The 19,586-nt window shown below is 37.0% G+C and overlaps 1 protein-coding gene across 4 annotated transcripts in view; it reads right to left on the reverse strand.

Annotated features, from left to right (window-relative positions):
• LOC112045666 (cyclic nucleotide-gated cation channel alpha-3) overlaps window positions 1–19,586 on the reverse strand; it is a 159,756-nt gene that overhangs the window by 75,855 nt on the left and 64,315 nt on the right. For all 4 annotated transcript variants that reach the window (XM_052881389.1, XM_052881387.1, XM_052881388.1 and 1 more), the window contains exons 3-5: window positions 13,152–13,289; window positions 7,112–7,290; window positions 3,008–3,505 (exon numbers count right to left, since the gene is read on the reverse strand). In XM_052881389.1, the coding sequence (XP_052737349.1) occupies window positions 3,008–3,505; window positions 7,112–7,290; window positions 13,152–13,289 (815 nt within the window). The remainder of the gene's footprint in view (window positions 1–3,007; window positions 3,506–7,111; window positions 7,291–13,151; window positions 13,290–19,586) is intronic.

Genomic DNA, 19,586 nt, shown 5'->3' on the forward strand with positions numbered 1-19,586 from the left:
TTTTTAAGTGGAGATGGGGTGTGGAAGTTTGTACGGAGCATTTGTAGGTAGGTTTTTTTTTATTCTGTACAAGTTAGCCCTTGACTACAATCTCACCTGATGGTAAGTGATGATGCAATCTAAGAAGCGGGCTAACTTGTTAGGAGTAGGATGACAATCCCTTTCGATTACTACACGACATCGTACCGGAACGCTAAATCGCTTGGCGGTACGTCTTTGTCGGTAGGGTGGTAACTAGTCATGGCCGAAGCCTCCCACCTGCTAGACCTGGACAAATTAAGAAAACCTTAATCAGCCCAGCTGGGGATCGAACCCAGGACCTCCGTCTTGTAAGTCCACCGCGCATACCACTGCGCCACGGAGGCCGTCAAGAAGGTAGGGGTAGGCAAAGGGGTAGGGATAGGATAGGGTAAGTAGAGAAGAAGCGCACATAAAGTCAAAGCGAAGCTTGACCGGGTCCGCTTGTATTAGTATAGAAGTAGGTATGTAATCAATAGAATAATAAACACGTTTATGAATATCTATACAATTTATAAGTGGGTTTTCCACTTAACCACCAGGTAAATATGACTTAATTTAAAATGGAAATCTCATAGTCCCTAGGTCTAAATAAGGTCTTCTGTTAGACAAACGGAATATTAGATCGGACTTAACTACGACAGTTTTGAGATGGCAATACGAAACTATTCATTAGCTATGTTAAATATTCATTGCTCAAATATAATTGCTTCCACTATTTTACTGCCCCTTCACACTAGCATAGACACCGTGACAATGTAGTATCTTACGAAGGTAGAACATTGTCACGGTGTCTGTGTCATTGATGTGGTAGCAAATTAGACTCTGAGCTACGAAAGAAGTCCCGCGGCTAAAATCTGAATTAAAATTTACAGCACCTTACACAAATGACAATAAAACCGCCATTAGCAAAAGACAATGAGCGCCATTAAGACATTAGCGGCGCGTCTACGTGACTTGTTTCGTGGCGCGGAGTACAGTAGGAGTAGACTCCACGCCGTAGACACGTAGAACACGTAGAAGTCCAGCGGCTAAAGCCTAAACCTAAAATTGACAGTGCCATAGACTAATGACAATAAGACCGCCATCACCAAACAACAATGAGCGCCATTAAGACATCAGCGCTGCGTCTACGGGTCTTGTTTCGAGGCGCGATGTCTAAACGCCAATTTTCCTGACAAGTGTTTGACCATTTTTGATGCATTTCGATCACGTACCATGTACCGGCTCAGCATTTTGCTGCATGAGTCAAGCAAAGGCTGGAGCATACAGCGCTAATTTTCAGCTGTTACCCTGATCCAGGTGACTCTACGGATGTACCTTCATACATCGATCGTAGATCGTTAGATGGGCCACAAAGCGTCGCGGAATAGTCATTGGTTACACACATTGAGTACGTCATCACTCGTAACACATTTCTCTTTATTCATGTTGTGGCTTGTATTTTTACACTTCCAAAATGAACACGAAGGCATAATTAAGGGATTAAAATGAAAAAAAAAAAACAGTAAATATTTTTTTAAGTCCACGTCCACTCACAGCATGCGCTTGTTACGTACTAAGACAAAATGTGTGTGCACGTCTTTGGGTAATGACATAAAATTGTGCGTTCTTTAGTATGGAGGGGCCCATCTAACGATTTATATCGATGCCTACATATAATTTTCTGGTCTGTCAAACATAATATAACACAATATTATCTTTAACAAATACAATATTATAGTTCAAACTAGTCATTAAATTAATTACGGTCCAATTACAGACTCGAAAACATACTTCATTTAAAAAGAACATTGTAAAACGAGATTAGACGCCCAATTAAGCCAGTAGCTGTGACAATATTTCATACAACTGGAATCAGTTACACAATGTAATAATACAATATGCAGCCCTCCCAATTAAGAACCCTTCTTAAATATTCCGCGCGCTTACAAGCTACTCACAAGTAAGCTGGGATAGTGATACGTTGAAAGGTAAATTAAGGTTTCAGTAGGGTAAACAGAGATTATAATTAACGAGAATCCTACACCTCATTGATGGAATTTTTAAATTTTCATTAACGTACGTACGAATATAATAATCTTTTTAACATAAAAATAGAACCGACTTCAAGGACTTATTTCAATTATTATGATTTTAACACAAAATAAATAAACTGATTTTTATGTATATTAAATGAGACCAATCTGGAAGTAATCTTTTTCAAACAAATATAAAATCAAAATTGGTTAATAAATAAGGTAACAAACGTTGAAAAAAAGAAAAGAAAAACATACGTTTACCCCTATCCTACCTATGGGTAGATCTAGGGTGGGGGTCGGCGTAGGGTATGGGAACAGTAGGGTAGGGGTAGGGTCGGGGTAGGAGTAGGGTATAGTAAAGGTAGAAGTAGGGTAGGGAAGGGTAGAGTGAGAGAAGGGAAGGGTAAGGGTAAGTAAGAAGTGCACATAAGTCAAAGCGAAGCTTGACCGGGTCCGGTAGTTTTAAGATAAAATAAACAAATACTTTGCTGTCAACTTGAACTTATGAGCTTTTAATAATTATAACTTGAAACTTCAGTAAAACAATTCCTGTTAATAGGTAGAGAATAATGAACGGTTTGAACAAAAGTAAAAAAAGTAGAGTTTACGAATGTTGAAAACTAGCTTGGACTCGCAGATTTAACTTCGTAGATTTCGTTTAAACGAAATGAAAATGATAAAAATTTATATGTACTAATCCAGTTCAGATTAATCTGTAACAATTTTCATACAAATCCGTTCAGCTGTTCTGGGATTAAAAATGGTGTAACGAACCCGACTTTGTTTTACGAGTATTAAAATATTGAAATTGAAATTACGGACGACGTGCTAGTTGTAGCTGTACGCTTTGTTTATCCCCGTTGACGTAAGTTACTTCGCAGCTGAAAAAATATTTGGAAAAACTTCTAAAAATATACGGGAAAAGTTAAAGCTAACATGCGTTCAAAAACATCAAACAAAAAACTCACCTATCGTTGTAAGCGCCAGCGTGCACCAATAATAACTCTGCAGATACTGTTTCACAACGTCCGCAGTCTCCGTGTCGTGATACACCCAGTTTTTACTACCGAACCCATTGTTTTTATATATTATATGGTACAAGCACCCGTTCCAATGGAATATCACTAATAAATAATGTATTAAACTTGTCGATCTAAACAAATTAGGATAGTTCGTGTGCCGCTCTGTACGGTCCATAAACGCCCAAAAACGGTATATTTTCACGAGTCTAAAAGACCGCAGGATAGAGTTAAAGCCGATGGACAGGTATAGGAAGTCCAGCGGCAGCAGACAAAGGCAGTCTATGTAGAATGTCGTAGAGTTCATGTAGTGCACTCTGAGCTTCGCCGCGTCCGTTTGCAACACCCCGTCTTCCAAGTACCCCGTCCGAAAGTGAAACAAAATGTCCGCCAAATAAAGGAAGTCCGAGAAGTAATCCAAACAGAACCACACTATTAGCGTCTCCCCTGTAACAAGAGAAAGTTAACGTTAATACATTATTCAAAACTTTGAGAGTCATGAAATTACTAAATCATGCATACAGATTTTATCGATCGTCTGATGTAAGTACTCGGATGAGTACACCAGCGGAGAATTCAGCATCGTCCTACATTTAAACTCATTTGCTTATCATAATGTTTCTTTGTATAGAAAGCATAGAAATTATAAGAAACTAGCAGACGCCACGCGGTTTCACCCGCGTAGTTCCCATTTCTGTAGGAATACGGGGATTAAATATAGCCTAAGGCACGGGGCGATAGTGTAACTTACCAACAGTGAAAGAATTTTTCAAATCAGTTCAGTAGTTTTGGAACCTAATCAATGCAAACAAATAAACAATCAAATCTTTCCTTTATTTAATACGAGTATTAGTAAAGATAAAGTTAAGGCTTAAGCTCAACATAAAGGAGTAAATTTAAACAAACAAAAACTTCGTATAGGTATAACAAGTCCCGAAATTTGTGCAGATATATGTTCAGACTATTCAAAAGGCATCTGTTACCAATTAATTTCTTCAATCATTGAGTTATAAATTACTTTTAATGGTTAAAATCCACCGAATCAGCTAAAGAAAAAGAAATCAAGCGAAACATGTTCCGTCAGTTATATTTACAGAACCAAAAAAAATTATGTCCGTCGATCGAGCCTCTACAATAACTTATATCGAGTCTATCAATTTCGATCCCAATGTACCCTGAATAAAAAAAAAACAAAAGTAACGATCCACTATTATTATTTCAAAAAAAGAAAGCTGAACCATTATTCTGTGGTATTTTTTGAGTATAAGGCAATCGGGTCCATGAACTTTCTCTTGTACAAACTTAAAGTTAAAAAGTTACTCCCTTCAGTTTAATGAATTAATTTTCCGGCTATTTCAATAGGAAGGAACTTTGCGTCACGAATAAGAACTCATCGTAGTAGCGATGTAATAAAACAATGGAAAACTCCGGCGGGGAAACATCAAGACGTACCTTTCAAAGTATCACATTGTCTTGAGCGCGAGACATTTAACTCGGAAAAGCTATTTAGGTAAGTAATTTAATTTCTCCGTCGCGGAAAACTATGTGTGCAACCAAGATCGCGCGCTAATCTAGCTTGCCATCTTAAATGGAAACGTCTTTTGCATAAGAACGGGAATCAAAATTGGATTTTTATCCATTTCATTCAAATATATCCCGTTGGTGGAAATGAATGAAGACTTTACACAGAATTTTCTCTTTCAAGACATGGAATCTAGTAAGACGCTATCTCTAGAATTTTATATTAGACAAAGGGATTTATCAGAATATCTTTTTAACCCCTTTAGAAAGGATGTGGTTCCCATTTTTACTGTATTTTTACAAGCTTTTATTTCAACTTGCAGTCTTTGTTTAAAGTAGCAAACCAAATAGCTGCTGCTCTATAAGTTTTATTTTATTTCTTTAGCAACACTTTCATCAGTAGAAATTACATAGGCGCTGTATTGTTATTGCTATATTATGTTACTCGTGTATGAAGTAGATATATTAAATTTTTAAAACAGCATACTTCACTAATAAGACAAGAACTGCAAAAATGTTGGCGTATAGTCTGTTCACACCAAATTATGGTGAACTCTTACTTTGTTATTTTGGTTTCAAAGTGATAATTCTGTCGGACTGATCTAGAAATATTTTTTTCGAACAAATAAAAATGTAAATAAATTACGAAATTTTGATGTAATAAACGATAAAAAAAATAATAATTTAACTGTCGAATTCAAAATATCCTCTTTTTCAAGTAATTTTAAGTCATTTGAAAATTATTTGTGTGTACGTATGTGTGTGGGTGTATTACGGATAAACTTTGCTATTTTTGATTCTTTATCAGAAGTGGGATACCTCAGGAGCTACTCCCATGAGAATTTGAGTAACTTCTGATATTGGTATTCATGAAAACACTATCAAACGTTTAACGTTTAATGAAGTCGTATTTTGTAAAAATATTTTAATAATTTGTAAATGTTCTCGTAATAAAACTGTTAAACGACAATTCAAATTGTTGACAAAAATGTCAACGGAACTATCCCTGCACACGGCGTTTCATTTGTTCTGTTCGTTCATGCAAGTTGTTAATATTTCGCGCCATCGCTGCATTGTTGCTGGATTGAACTCTTAAATAACATAAAAATGTATCGTGTTTTTTAAACAAAAAAAAAATATATTAAAATTTATCCCAATGAAGGCTGACAGCATAATGCCCTTTTTAATCTACTGCGTAAATCAAAAGCGCTTATAAAATACTATGTAGTTGCGATTTAATCGCTGCAAAAATTGTGATTAATAAATACCCGACTATAAAAAACCTAAATTGTAGCACTAGCATATTTTTAGCTGTGCTGTTCTTTGTTTCCGCAATATGAAGGGTTTTTTTGATTTTCTAGCCAGCCTACGACCTATACTTTAAACAAATAAGTAGAGCTTTCAATAATTTATCTGTCCAAGTATAAAACCAGAAATCCATAGATACAGAACATACTCCGCGCTACGAAACAAGTCCAATGTCAAGTAATGGCGGTCTTATTGTCATTTGCCTATGGCGCTGCCAATGTTAATTCAGGTTTTAGCCGTGGGAAAATATATTTTCTATTATTTCCGCCAGGGTACAATGACTGATCCTGGGCTCCATACAATTTTGGACCATCTCCTTTACTTTAATTTAATATATTTCATTTCCAGCAAATGGAAATTAAAAGCTGTTAAATAGCGGTTGCATCGCTGCATCGACTTAAAAAAGCTCCGCATAAATTTCGATAACTCGCTGCGTTTCTTTATATTAAGCTACATAATACGATGTCTATGGGGCAGGCATTAGTTAGCGTTGCTTTTGCCGCAATGCGTTGCTGCTCCGCAATGCTCTGAGTTCATTGGCTTTAATTTAAAATGTAATATGCTCGATTGTAGCACACACACACACAAAATCCTAGGTTCGAGTCCTGAGCCGGACAATAAAATATTAAGCCTTTATCTTACTAGAAAATCTCATTAAAAATTCTCGTCCCGGTCATTACCATTTTCTCGTCCCGGTCATTACCATTATCAACTAATGTCAGCCACTGACGATCAAGTAATCGCTAACGGCTTGACGTTCGATAAAACTGATCGTGATCAACTTACGTGCGTATTGTCTGTATGTGCCCAAGTAGTTCCAAATTCATACCTGCTGGCCAATTCACTAACTTTGACGTTTGCTAGTTTAATATTAGTAGTTAGTAGTTCTTAAGTCACGTGATATTATTATTCACTATTTATTTAATACTAACTGATCAAAACTGAGATTTCAGTTATAAATGTCATCCGTTACCTAATGACAACCCTAGTGGTTATCATAGAGTAGGTAGATGACATTAACATTGTGATTTTTGTTAACTATAGATTTTACGAAATACGAAACATGCGGTGGTTATTTGATTTTAAGTTTATTTTAATATGTTGTTAACAAAGATCAACTTAGTGAACAGGCCAACAGTAAGTAGGTACAATGTAACGCATGAACAAGCTTTTCTATTTCAGTACTAAAGAGAGGAAACTTTTTAAATTCTAAAATAGACTTACCGTTAATCTCTTGGAAAGCGAACCTATACACGATGACCCAGAGGTTATAAAGGAAGGCGAGGGAGACGACCATGGACCAGTAGTAGCACAGGCGGCCGGCGGGGTCGAACACGAAGGACCAGTTTGGACCCGAGCGTATGCGCCCACTTGTGTACGTCGACCGCCGACGGAGGTTTGCGCTGAAAATAAATATATTATATAGGTCGGAGGACCCCTAAGTAGTCTCAATCGGTGAAGGAAAAACATCGTGAGAAAACCCGCAAACCTGAGATTTTTCTTAATTCTCTACGTGTGTAAAGTCTGCCAATCCGGATTGGGCTAGCGTGGTAGACTATTAGTCTAACAGGGGTTAGGCTAATAGTCCACCACGCTAGCTCTCGTTCTGAATTTGAGCCGAATATGGGTTGTTAACGACGATAACGATTAACGAATTACCTTAGAATAGAGAATACCTTGGTAATATACGCCGAGGTACCTTGGATTTAAAAACAAAATTGTCTCGTTAGCCGTGGCTTTGGTATCAAGTTCTGGGTTCAGCTGTTGAGTATACTATGTCTTTTTTTTCTTTGAAAAATATTTGAGTTTATTAGGGAAGTTGGTGGTACATCTCCGTTCCTCGGAAAGCACGTTAAGCTGTCCCGGCCATTATCATTAACAACTGATAGTGGTCGTTAATATTAAATTAATTAACGACTACTATTAAATGTTAATGAACATGTGTATGAACATTACCTGCCTAAGCCCGCCAACCCGAATTGGAGCAGCATGGGTAGGTCCTATCTCACATGGGCCCCTCCATTCTAAAGAACGCACAATTGTATGTCATTACCCAAAGACGTGCACGCACTTCTTATCTTAGTACGTAACAAGCGCATGCTGTGAGTGGACGTGGACTTAAAAAAAATATTTACTGTTTTTTTTATTTTAATGCCTTAATTATGCCTTCGTGTTTATTTTGGAAGTGTAAAAACACAAGCCACAACACGAATAAAGAGAAATGTGTTACGAGTGACGACGTACTCAATGTGCGAAACCAATGACAAATCCGCGACGCTCTGAGGCCCCTCTAACGATCTACGATCGATGCTTGTCTCTATAAGTTTGTTTCTTCTACTCCTTTCTACCACAGAACAGCAAGATGTCGCGAGCAATGGCTTCCTTGCATTCTAAATGTCCAAGCAACTCGTACAAAACGATTCCGCATCCGCATCCGCACATTTCTAATTCGCTTAACAAAAATTTGCAATGCTCTTCCATTGTTTGTGTTTCCTGACACTTATAATTTAAACAGTTTCAAAGTGAGAGTGAATAGGCATCTAGGCATCTGCCTAAAAGGCAAGCGCGCTCAAACTTAGAAGGCATTAATATGCTTTCGACTTAATTGGAGTTTTTTCTTTCATAAAATAATATTCTCTCTCTTATAAGGAGGATGGTCTGGCCTTAACAAAATATAATTTTTTCACTGGTAAAGTTACATTTTATATATATTATTACGATGCGTGAAGTTGTGTATTTCTGAAATTATATAATTTGTGATATCTTCTACTCCAATAAACACAGAAGGAAACGTCTTATCATGTGCCAATCCTTTTGTCATTCTCCGCAGCGAGACATTTAAGCTTATAATATTATCTACCCATCCCGCATTAACTCATCTTACGCACCGGTGTTATTGATACAATAGTTAACAATACAGAATACGCAATTTAGGCCAATTGGATTGTATTACATTTGATACTGAATATTAACACCAATCAAAGCCGATGTTAGTGTAAACAATGATTTGTAATTCGCAGCAGTAAGATATGATACAGCCTATTAGTGACAGAGGTATGATTTACACATTGTAACTATCTAAATAATAATTTACATATATATTTTGTATGTAACGGATTTCAATGTAAAACTCCTACGCCTGCTCATTTATTACTTCTTTAATTTACAAACAAGCAGTATAGTTTAAATTAACTCTATAATATGGATTATAATTTATAATTCTTAAAAGGCAATGAAAATTAAAATGAAAAATACAATGGTCCCTAGTACCCTGTACCGTAGAATTTTGATTTGACTTGACTGTGTACATTGTATTATAATCCCAAGTTTAAGATAATTGAATATCGCTCACGTGAGGGTAGGCGGGGAGGATACTAGGAGTGTTTCCAATTAATCTGGGCCGGTCGCCGGAAAGCCTAACCTGAATTGCGGCACCGGTAATAGCGTGTCCATTATCATTGACTGACACCATTTCAATGCCTGGAATATTAAACCAACAGTTACGTGGAAATTGTTACCACTCTACGATACCGACATAGTCACGACAAACTGTGGAAGTCCAACTAATTTATTATACACTAGTAGACGCCGCGCGGTTTCACCCGCGTGGTTCATGTTCTCGTAGGAATACAGTACAGAGATTAAATATAGCCTATAGTCTTCCTCGATAAACGATATTTAACACTGATAGAAATTTTCAAATCGGACCAGTAGTTCCTGAGATTAGCGCGTTCAATGAAACAAACAAACTAACTCTTCAGCTTTATAATATTAGTATAGATCAGGGATTTTGAGAAAGGCAGAAATTGTATGTTTATTATTTTTATCAATATAATAATATCATATTATTATTATTTATATTAATATTATAAAGCTGAAAAGTTTGCTTGTTTGTTTGCTTGAACGCGCTAATCTCAGGAACTACTGTTCCGATTTGAAAAATTATTTCAGTGTTAGATAACCCATTTATCGAGGTAGGCTATATATCCTCGTATTCCTACGAGTATGGGAACCACGCGAGTGGAACCGCGTAGCGTCATCTAGTATGGATTAAAATTCAACGACATTATAAAAGACGTTTTTCCTTTCCTACATGAAATAATATAAACTACAATATTTATCAATTTTTTTTACACAAAAATGTTTTTGTATGTTCCCTTAAACTACTGTAGCATTTATTTAACTGAGGTTAAATATTGGAGAGCAATTGTGAATATAAAAAGGACTCGAAAGCACATACCCGACACACTATTTAAAAAAAAAAAACATACATACAGCCGAACGTAGAACCTCTTCCTTTTTGGAAGTCGGTTAAAAATAGTAGGTACACCAAATAATACATAGGAATTGTAAATTATTACAAAAATATAAATTATAACGATTATCAATAGATAAAACCGTTTTAGCACCGTGGGATTTCCAAATGCAGTTACAATATTACATTCAATGCACAAATTAATTCGAAACTATTCTGTAACTAAATTTAATCCAGCGGAACTAAACTATGGCATTCCCAAAGTTAACACATGATTAAACGGATTTATTGGAAGTATAATATGGAAACAATAGTTAATTGTAGTGAAAGCTTGACTGTAATTGCATTTATTTTAAAACATTCAATTTTTTTTTTGTACTTAAATGTTTTTAATGCAATTTCTTAGACACTGAATGCGTTACCCTAACATCATCATCATAGTGAGCCGATTATGGGTTGATAGTCGTTAGGAGTAGAACCCCTCTCAGAATGAGAGGAGTTAGGCCAATAGTCCACCACGCCGAATGCGGATTGGCAGACTTCACCCACGCAGAGAATTAAGATAATCCTCTGATATGTAGGTTTCCTCACGTTGTTTTTCCTTCACTGTTTGAGACACATGCTATTTAATTTCTTAAAATATACACAACTGAAAAGTTGGGAGGTGCATGCCCTGGACCGAATTCGAACCCACACCCTCCGGAATCGGAGGCAGAGGTCATATGCACTGGGCTATCACAGACCTTAACATAAGATATGATAATAAAATGAAAACATCTAAAAGAATATTAAAGTCGCGGGTACAAAAAGTCTGCTTTGTAATTTTGTTTGTCAAAACTTAAAATATACGTAGGTAACTACGAATTCAAAGATAAACTTTGGATATTTGAGTTTCAAGATACCTGCTTAATATAATACTCAGCGATTGAAAATTATCTTAAAGAAAATTAAAAGATCACGATACGTACAAGATGTTTGTTTTATAAATTTTGTATGATCATTAAATTAACTACATACATACGTGAACTGATGTTGAACTTTTCGATTTTGAGTTTAAAAGTTGGATGTGTTCTTATTTAGTTGCCAATATTTGTTTGAAAAATTAGAAAAAACACGTATTTTGATTACTTTCAGCCATATAATGGCACGATTAATAATAAAATTTTTAAATATCTATAAATTACCTACGTATTATATATTATAATACAATGAAAACATATATATTTATTATGTATATTTTATATTTATAACTGTACTATAAATAAATATACTATTTTTGTCTTTTGTTGCACTATCCCGCATTTAATTACATTACTTCCTTTCTCCAAAGGTTGTCTGGCAGATATTGCTATAAGCAATAAGATCGCCTTTGCACATATTTGTTTTCTATGTTTTCTTTGTTGTTGTTTTTGTTTAGTGCAATAAAGTATAAATAAAAAAAATGACGTTTATGTTATACATTACATACCTACAATTTTTCTCAAAAAATGTCATCGCTATGAGTTTAGACAAAGTAGAGTATAAAACGTAGAGCTGTTAAATTATTAATGTATTAATCTATCAGCAGCCAAAGGAACTTTGTAGCTAAAGTAATAAAGTTTTTTCCTAATGTTTACAGCATTATAATTAGTAATTTAACTAAGAATAGCCATTTCTACTGACAAGTAGCTATTGAAATTATTTTTTATACTTTGTAAACTTGATACTTTGACTGAGTGTTTAATCAGTAACTTCATATATTTCAACCAGTATTAAAAAAAAAGATTAAATTCATGATAGATGTTTTAGGCTCGTAGAGAGGATAAATGAAAGGTGACTAACAAGGGATTTATAGTTCGTGAGTGAATGAAGCGTGAAGTGAAGTGAAATGTCGAAAGAGGAAGCTAAGGCGGACGTTCATGGACTAAATCCAGCACATTCTCAATAAAAGCCAGGTCCAGAGTACCCTAAACCGTCGAACTTGTACGAAAGGATTGACGAGAATGGAGAATGGAAGGAACAAGGATCAGCTAAAGCCGTAAGTCGTTTTGCATGTTCTGTGGCAATGCGGTCTCTACCTATGGCACTAAGGTGTGATAATAAATATAATCACACACATCACATCGAACTAAATATAATGTCGTGATGTGCACAAACATAAGCACACTTTCCATTCCCTCCGTACTACGATGAGACGGTAATCCAACACGATTAGAGAGAGTTCAGGCGCAAAACCGACAGCTTTACGTGCTCTCTCAGGCACGGATAATATATTATGATCGTGTTCAGTTACCTTTCATCGTCGCCGTTGCAATTCGTTAAGACGAAGTGATTATGGGAGTGATGTGGTGCGGGGGACGGTAATCCAAGGCGATTACACTCAGTTCAGACTCAAAACCGACACTAAACTTGCCCTTTGAGGCGCGGATATTACGATTTTGTTTGGTTTTTCAGCGTCTCGGCACTGCAAAGTTATGGAATGTCGTTCCAACTTCCGTTATTCCTACCACCTACAATATGGGTATCTTCAAGTCAAGAGTGAATAAGCATCTTCTAGGTACACGCGTTCCACTATAGGCTGCATCATCGCATATAGTCATGATTGTAACCAAGCGCTTGCCTATTATTCATCATTAACAACCCTTATTCGACTCAATGTTGAACACGAGTCTACTCTCAGAATGAGAGAGATTAGGGTAATAATCCATCACGCTGGCCCATTTTGGATTGGCAGAGTTTATGCATGTAGAAAATTAAAAAAATTGTCATATATGAAGGTTTCCTCGCGATTTCTTTCACCGTTTGAGACACGTGATATTTTTTTTTTCGTGGACAAAAAAGGTATCCACCTCAGCACCTTCAGGTGAAACCTTGTGTCTACGACTATGGTTAACTTAAAACTTATGCATGATTGAATATTATTTAATTTCTTAAAAAGTATATAACTGATAAGTTGGGAGTGCAAACTCAGGACTGGATTCCGAATCGAAGACAGAGGTCATATCATGTAAAGAGGTAAAAAAAAGTTACCTTTCATCGGTGCCGTTACAGTTTGGTAAGTTGAGGTGATTATGGGAGTGATGTGGTGCGGGGGTAGCAGGCGTGTGGGGTGTGCTGCGCCACCCGCTGAGTAGGGGCGCCTCTCCGCTGGCACCCAGCAATTTTAATCTGAGAAAAAAAAATATTTTATACAAACCCACAAAGTCACACCAGCGAGCGGTTTAGGGTTAAATAATGATCAGCCTATTTTAACGGCCCACTACAGAGCCAGTTCAGCTGGGCTATTCACTATTTTGGTCTTTATTATCAACCTAAAATAAACATCAAATCAATTGTCATTTACCTACTATGTGATATCCTCCAGAAGCACCGGATGACATTTTTACATAGAATCACAATTTCGTGTATGTAAATTAGCATACGTCAAACATAGTGAATAAGCCTGCTGGATTAACCTTGTATTTTATTCCATACTAGATGGGGGTAGGAGGAACAAACCATACTCGTACATATTAATATTCTACCTACGTTAATATTATTTAATTATTTTTTTATTCTTTGTAGTTTGCATAAGGGGGAGGCGGAGGAGGGGGTGGGGAGGACGGCCAAAGGCATGAAGTGACCTTAATCCGGCACTGTCACTATCTATCCTTTCGCTTTTAATTTGACCAATAATAATCGAGCGAGGTGCTATACTTAAGCCGGATTTATATTTGTCTGACGTGTCGTATCGTGACGCATCAAAACAGAATCGGTATCATACTTTATATGGCAACGTTTACATATAAGTGTAGTGAAATTTCGTGATGACTTCTGATGTGCCGCATTCAAAATGTATGATATCGATTCTGTTCTGATGCGACACGAGACGTCAGACAAATATAAATCCGGCTTTAGCCGTCAATTGTTACCAACCACAGAACAGAAAAGCGATAACTATCTCTAGTGCGTTGATGATATTCAAGGCGGATCGGCCAAATTGTTCCAAACCATCCTTCAAATCTCATCGGGTTTTTTTATTTTTTTTTATTCTTTTTTATTCTTTACAAGTTAGCCCTTGACTACAATCTCACCTGATGGTAAGTGATGATGCAGTCTAAGATGGAAGCGGGCTAACTTGATAGGAGGATGAAAATCCACACCCCTTTTGGTTTCTACACCGCATCGTACCGGAACGCTAAATCGCTTGGCGGTACGTCTTTGCCGGTAGGGTGGTAACTAGCCACGGCCGAAGCCTCCCACCAGCCAAACCTGGACTAATTAAGAAAATCTCAATCTTCCCAGCCGGGGATCGAACCCAGGACCTCCGTTTTGTAAATCCACCGCGCATACCACTGCGCCACGGAGTCCGTCAAAATCGGTAGCTTGGAAGGAAAACGTACCACCGTCATGGTTCGCTCGGTTCACAATTTTGTTCGTCTCACCTTGAATATTACATACATAAAGTTTGAAAAGTATGGTCATGAATAAATATTTTGTTCCTGGGCCTAGAAACTAAATTGAAATTCACTGGAATGACACAACAAAATGATATTTTTGAAGAATATAATATTTCAATATTTATTTATTTATTTATTTATTTAAGCCTTTACAATCTAAATTACATAATATTTATTACATGCTTTACAGTTAAATTTCATCCCACTGCTGGGCAAAGGCCTCCCCCTTCCTCTTCCATTGTGTCCTTTCCATTGCTGATTGGGTCCAGTATGTCCCTTCAAAGGCAATCAGATCGTCTTTCCGTCTACTAATTGGTCTGCCTCTTTTTCTTTTTTCCTCCCTTGGGCACCACGATGTTGTTATGCTACTCCAATCGTCATTTGATTTTCTTGTTATGTGTCCTGCCCAGTTCCATTTCAACCTCTTTGTTATTTTTCCTACGTATTTCACTTTACTTTTTAGTCGAATATGGGTATTTAGCACCCATTTTTGGCATTCAAACAAGGAAAGATAACTTTCCTTGTTTAATTATATTATGTTTATATAAATAAACATAATATAATCCCTAAATATTCTCTACAATGTCGAGCTGTGTGTTTAGGAAGTATAAAAACTATATATACCCACATAAATATATTATGTAAGTAAACACAAAATTGTGCATTTGTGTAAATTTGCGGTGATTTTGTAGGCACGTAACATATCTGCAGTATAAAATAAAATCATTGGCTCTTACAGTACAGAATACAGTGCCCAGACAGCTTTAGAAACTTGGCTAACTTTCGCTTGGCTCTAATAGTTTTGTGACGTTTTGGCATACGTCCTACATGCGTGCGACTTAATAGACTTACATAATCTACAACTTGGAACTTGTAATATTACTTAATTTTGAAGCTGCAGTCCGATGAGAGCGATTTTTGACATATCACACTAATATTATAAAGCCGAAAGTTTGTGTGTAAGTTTGTTCCTTCTTTGCACTGCGGCTACTGAAGCGATTTGGCTGAAATTTAGAATGGAAATAGACTTTTCATCCCGGAAAAATCCATGGTTCCCGCGGGATTTTTGAAAAACTGAAATCCACGCGGACGAAGTCGTGGGCTTCTGCTAGTAATTTAATATTTTATATTCCTATTTCTTTGAATAATTCTAATAAACGATAATCGTAATTTGAATTCCAGTAGTGCTTTTCTCAGCACGCAAATGAAAATCATAATATTCATGTATTGGGCCTCAATATCGATGCACCATTTCTAGGAAGCGATTCTCAATATGTATGAAAATGGTTTATTTGGTCTATTCTAATGCTACGAGTAGGTATTGCGTTTGCTAAAATATTTTACATTCCCGGAACATTTCAATCCGCCAATAAATCTTGTGGAATGTAGCCTTTCCCCTCAGGGTGCCTCAGGTATATTAAATGGATATTATTGGTGCAGGAGGGCTATTCTGTAACGGTGTCTTGTATAAATCACAAGTGCGAGTTTCGAATTCGCCTCTATCGTTCTCTTTCTGTACTATCATAATCGATGGAGAGAGATAGAGGTGAATTCGAAACTTGCACCAGCGAGTTTTAAAAACATCGTTACAGAATAGACCTGCTGTGCAGTCTGCGGCCGGGTATGTGGGACTTGCTGCAAACCAGAATACCCACTAAAACCCAGCGGGGCCACCTGCGTCCTACTGGGATGTAAAAGGATCGCGAGATGCACTCACTTTTACATCACAAGGGTGGGAAAAGATGCGCATAACGACGCCTTCTACCACCCGATCTTCTTCTGCGTAGCGGGTCAGCATCAGGCGCCCGCTCTCTCTGCTGCTCCGCTGCCTCCTTTAAGCCGATGATGGTCTCACAAAAGGAGGCAACGTGAGACCACTATTCCTCGCTGTCGAGCATGTACTTGATAACGCTCGACAGCGAGAAGTCTCCCTGAAGAAAAGACACAAGTGAGTGTCTTTGCGGTGCCCATGACACAAGTCCGCAAGAGTGTAATGCGCCGGGAATAGCCCTGCTGGCCCTTTTAAGCAAACGTGCTAACGTCGCCCAATAGAACCGATCACATTTTTTGAGTCGTTTATATCTCATTTTACGGTAGAACAGTTCACGGGGAATGAGGTTCCTCGGCCTTTGGTCCCCGAAGCGTTCGGTAAATCAATTCCTAATGGTGACAGATCGCGCGTCCCTAACACGATTAGAATTTTTATAATAGAGTGAGGGACTCGAAAATATAAACCCTCTTGCAATTTGAGATCTCTGTAGAGCATAAAGAAATTCCTGAGGAGTGCTTATTTGTTATTTATTAAAGCATCTTCTGCTGCGTGAAAATCTTTGTACCAAAGCGTACATATTTTATGTCAGACAAGATAAATGTTTCCTTGTATTTTTGAGGTTTTCAGTGGCGCTATTAAATTTGTTAAATGTATTTTCTTGTTGCGCAGTCTTGCCGGAAGTTTTACAAAACACGCTGCTATGTTAAGCTTTGGGTTTAATTAGTGAAACTACTTGGTAGTATTATTGTATTTAAAATATAATTATACTAGCGGACGCCCGCGACATCGCTTGGAAATCAGTTTTTTACAAATCCCACGAAAAGCTTGTTTTTTTCTGGGATAAAAAGTAGCATATGTTTTAGACCAGAGTAACATTTATTTCTATTCGCAACGCAATGCAATGCAATTAATGCAATTGCTTCAGTAGCAAACATTTATCTTTGTTAATAGATAAAATAGATAAATATTAATTGATGAAGCTTAGCTTATTTTTTGCGCAAAGGAATGAGGAAGGCTTGGCTGTACATCGCAGAAATACAGTTAGTATTCTTGCCACCATTCCACATAGTTATGATTTTTATAGTTAATAGAATAGGTCAGCTTAAGTTTCTTACTGTATTACTTTTCATTAGTGAAGTAAAAACGAGCCGTGATTGCTCAATGTATATGAGACTTTTGCCTCCGATTCCGGAGGGTGTAGGTTAAAATCCGGTCCGGGGCATGTACCTCAAACTTTTAGTCGTGTGCATTTTAAGAAATTAAATATCACGTGTCTCAATCGGTGAAGGAAAAGCATCGTAACGTAACCTGCATACCAGATAATTTTCTTAATTCTCTGCGTGTGTGAAGTCTGCCAATCCGCATTGGGCTAGCGTGGTGGATTGGCCTAAACCCTCTCATTCTGAGAGGAGACTCGAGCTCAGCAGTGAGCCGAATATGGGTTGATAATGACAAATGAATGAATTGAAGTAAAGTTAATTACAATTCGTGAAAATGTGATCAATAATAAGGATTACTTTAATCAAAAGCAATGGTTTTTTTTTGTTTATTAATTTTGCGGTCCTTTGACTTTTCCGTTGGGTTTATTTTATCGAGTTAAAAAGGGCCCGTTTTATCGATAAAGTGGGCGGCGATTGAGTCAACACTCATGATTAGGGCGCACTCACCTAGAGGACCCTTGCCTTCTACAAACAAAAGGCAGACACTCGAAGCTTGGGCAGAGTTAATGGAAGCGCGAAGGTTACGTAGTTTTCTCAGAATATTGTTAACTGCCGAAAATAGGACTGTCTTCATATATCTTAAATATATACTCAGAGGTACAATTATCCACCCACTATAACATACTTGCGTCATATTGAAATTATGCCTCTTGAGTATATACTAAAACGAAATCGCTTCCCACCGTTTGTACGCTTTATTAGTTCTTTAGTAAGGCGGAATTATATTTGTCTGACGTGTCGTGTCGTGACGGTGACGCATCAGAACAGAATCGGTATCATACGTTTTGTATGCGGCACATAAGAAGCCATACAAAATATATGATACTTATCCTGTTCTGATACGTCACGACACGATACGTCAGACAAATATAATTCTGCCTTTTTTCTACAAAATACATATTTAGGTGCCTAACCACGATACACCACAGTTAGTTTTACTGTGCATAGCCTATGTATTGCACCAACCCATTAAAATCGGTTAAGCTGTTCCAGAGACTAGCATGGATAGACAGAAAGACAGACAGACAGACGAAATTTTTAAAAAAGCTTGATTATGTTTTAGTGTGATGTAAATTGCTTACACTTGAAAAATCAGTATTTTTTTTAATCACAGACAAACACTTTTGGGACTTGTTTAAATTACTTATGTAATAAGAACCGTACTATCATTAGCACTAAGAAAGGATTAAAATTTCAACTTTACAGGCGGGAAATGGGAGAGAGAACTTTTGTACATGTCTTTGTTCTTTAGAAACGTGTAATTTTCAGTTCCGTATTTAACTGTTTTTGGATATTCACATTTTGTACTGAGTAAAAGATGTGGTGAAGAATTAGAAGTTTAGAACCATGTATTTTTCCGGTATGAAAGCTGAAGCCTATGTGATAATGCAGAGGAAAATCTGTTTCCATTCAAAATTTCAGCCAAATCGCTTCAGTAGCCGCTGCACAAAGGAGGAACGAACATACATACTTAGACACAAACTTTCGCATTTATATATTAGTGTGTTAAGATCAGAAAACGAATTTGCTGATTTCTGATATATATAACTAATACTTTCATTCATTTCAACATTTAGAACTTCTAGAACTAAAAGTGTTAGACGTAGTTAGTACGAGTAAGTGTAAAGTGTAAGAGTTTCTCAACGAATTGTGCACTTCAGCAATTTTGAATTTAATTTGAGATGTTAGTTAGACGGTAATGAACGCAGTTCACTTGTAGGAGTTACGTCTATCTAAAGCGGGCTATACACCTTAAGCAGTCAGCCAGGTGATCAACATACATGGACCGCTCTCGCAGTCAGGGGATTTTAAACTTATTTCGTGGTTGTTCATTATGAATATTATTTAAACGGGTACATACCACGGTAAAACGACGAGATTTTAATGTCGATATTTCAACCCAGTTGCATGGATCGTGGTCACAACGGGACTGAAGTTGCGAGATTCGAAGTTGACATCAGCTGCTAGGGGTTGTTATTAGGCGTTTCGCGGCGCCCTCTTGGTTTGCACAATTCTACAACCGGGAACTAAACAT

Source organism: Bicyclus anynana, chromosome 4 (genome assembly GCF_947172395.1).
Source record: "Bicyclus anynana chromosome 4, ilBicAnyn1.1, whole genome shotgun sequence".
NCBI lineage: Eukaryota > Metazoa > Arthropoda > Insecta > Lepidoptera > Nymphalidae > Bicyclus > Bicyclus anynana.